We start from the raw sequence: 1,169 nt of genomic DNA, 5'->3' as shown, positions 1-1,169 counted from the left end.
TGCTGATGGTATTGACGTTGTTGCGGATGGTATTGATGTTGTTGCGGATGTTATTGATGTAGTTGATGGTATTGATGTAGTTGCTGATGGTATTGACGTTGTTGCTGATGGTATTGACGTTCTTGCTGATGGTATTGACGTTCTTGCTGATGGTATTGACGTTGTTGCGGATGGTATTGACGTTGTTACGGATGGTATTGACGTTGTTGCTGATGGTATTGATGTTGCTGCTGATGGTATTGACGTTGTTGCGGATGATATTGATGTTGTTGCTGATGGTATTGATGTAGTTGCTGATGTTATTGACGTTGTTGCTGATGGTATTGATGTTGTTGCTGATGGTATTGATGTTGTTGCTGATGGTATTGATGTAGTTGCTGATGGTATTGACGTTGTTGCTGATGGTATTGACGTAGTTGCTGATGGTAGTGATGTCCTTACTGATGGTATTGATGTTGTTGGTGTCGGCATTAATTTTTTTTTGGATGGTATTGATGTTGTTGCCATTCTTGTTGGTGTTGATGTTTTCATTGATTGCATGGATGTTTTTGTTGTTGTTGGTATAGATAATGTTGGTGATGGTAGCGATGCCGTTGGCGATGGTATGGATGCTGTTGTCCTTGTCATGGGTACTGTTATTGTTGCTTTTGTTGATGTTATTATTGTTGGCACTGATTTTCTCGTCACTGTAATGGTTGATTGTGTCATGTTTTGTAATGCCTTCATCCTTGTTTGCTTTATAGTTGTTACCTGTGTTTGGTGTCTCATTGATGGAGTGCTTGGTAATATTGAAGGTGTTTTGCCGAGAAATGTGGACGAAAATGCTTGTGTACGGAATGTAGTTGCAGGTAATTTGTTGGTCATGGTGGTTATAATCTTAGTAGGAGATGATGTCTTGGTTATGATGTTTGTCATTGGTGTAACTGTACTAGTTATGTAAGGAGTGGATGGTGAGTTATATTGTTCTGTCGTTGCTGTAACATGGAACACATGAAAATATTTAATTTAGTTCTTGAATGTAGAATGTATCTAGTGTTTGGATCTTATTTTGCCTTAATCTATGATCTAAAGTTGTTCAATGCGATATTGAGGGTCACCAGATTGAAAGGAATAAAACTGATATTAATAAATATATATATATATATATATATATATATATATATATATAT

General features: G+C 36.8%; 1 protein-coding gene across 1 annotated transcript; it reads right to left on the bottom strand.

Moving 5' to 3' along the window:
• Positions 1-16: 16 nt before the first annotated feature.
• Positions 17-1,021, bottom strand: LOC128251375 (putative protein TPRXL; the record flags this gene model as incomplete). The annotated part of the gene is made up of 1 exon (XM_052978241.1): positions 17-1,021. A coding segment is annotated over exon 1 (899 nt), but the record flags the coding sequence as incomplete, so codon positions are not given.
• Positions 1,022-1,169: the final 148 nt, after the last annotated feature.

The sequence above is a fragment of the Octopus bimaculoides genome, unplaced genomic scaffold (assembly GCF_001194135.2).
Source record: "Octopus bimaculoides isolate UCB-OBI-ISO-001 unplaced genomic scaffold, ASM119413v2 Scaffold_159396, whole genome shotgun sequence".
Lineage (NCBI taxonomy): Eukaryota > Metazoa > Mollusca > Cephalopoda > Octopoda > Octopodidae > Octopus > Octopus bimaculoides.
The sequence above is the reverse complement of the archived record's forward strand: the minus strand, read 5'-3'. Positions and strand labels throughout refer to the sequence as shown.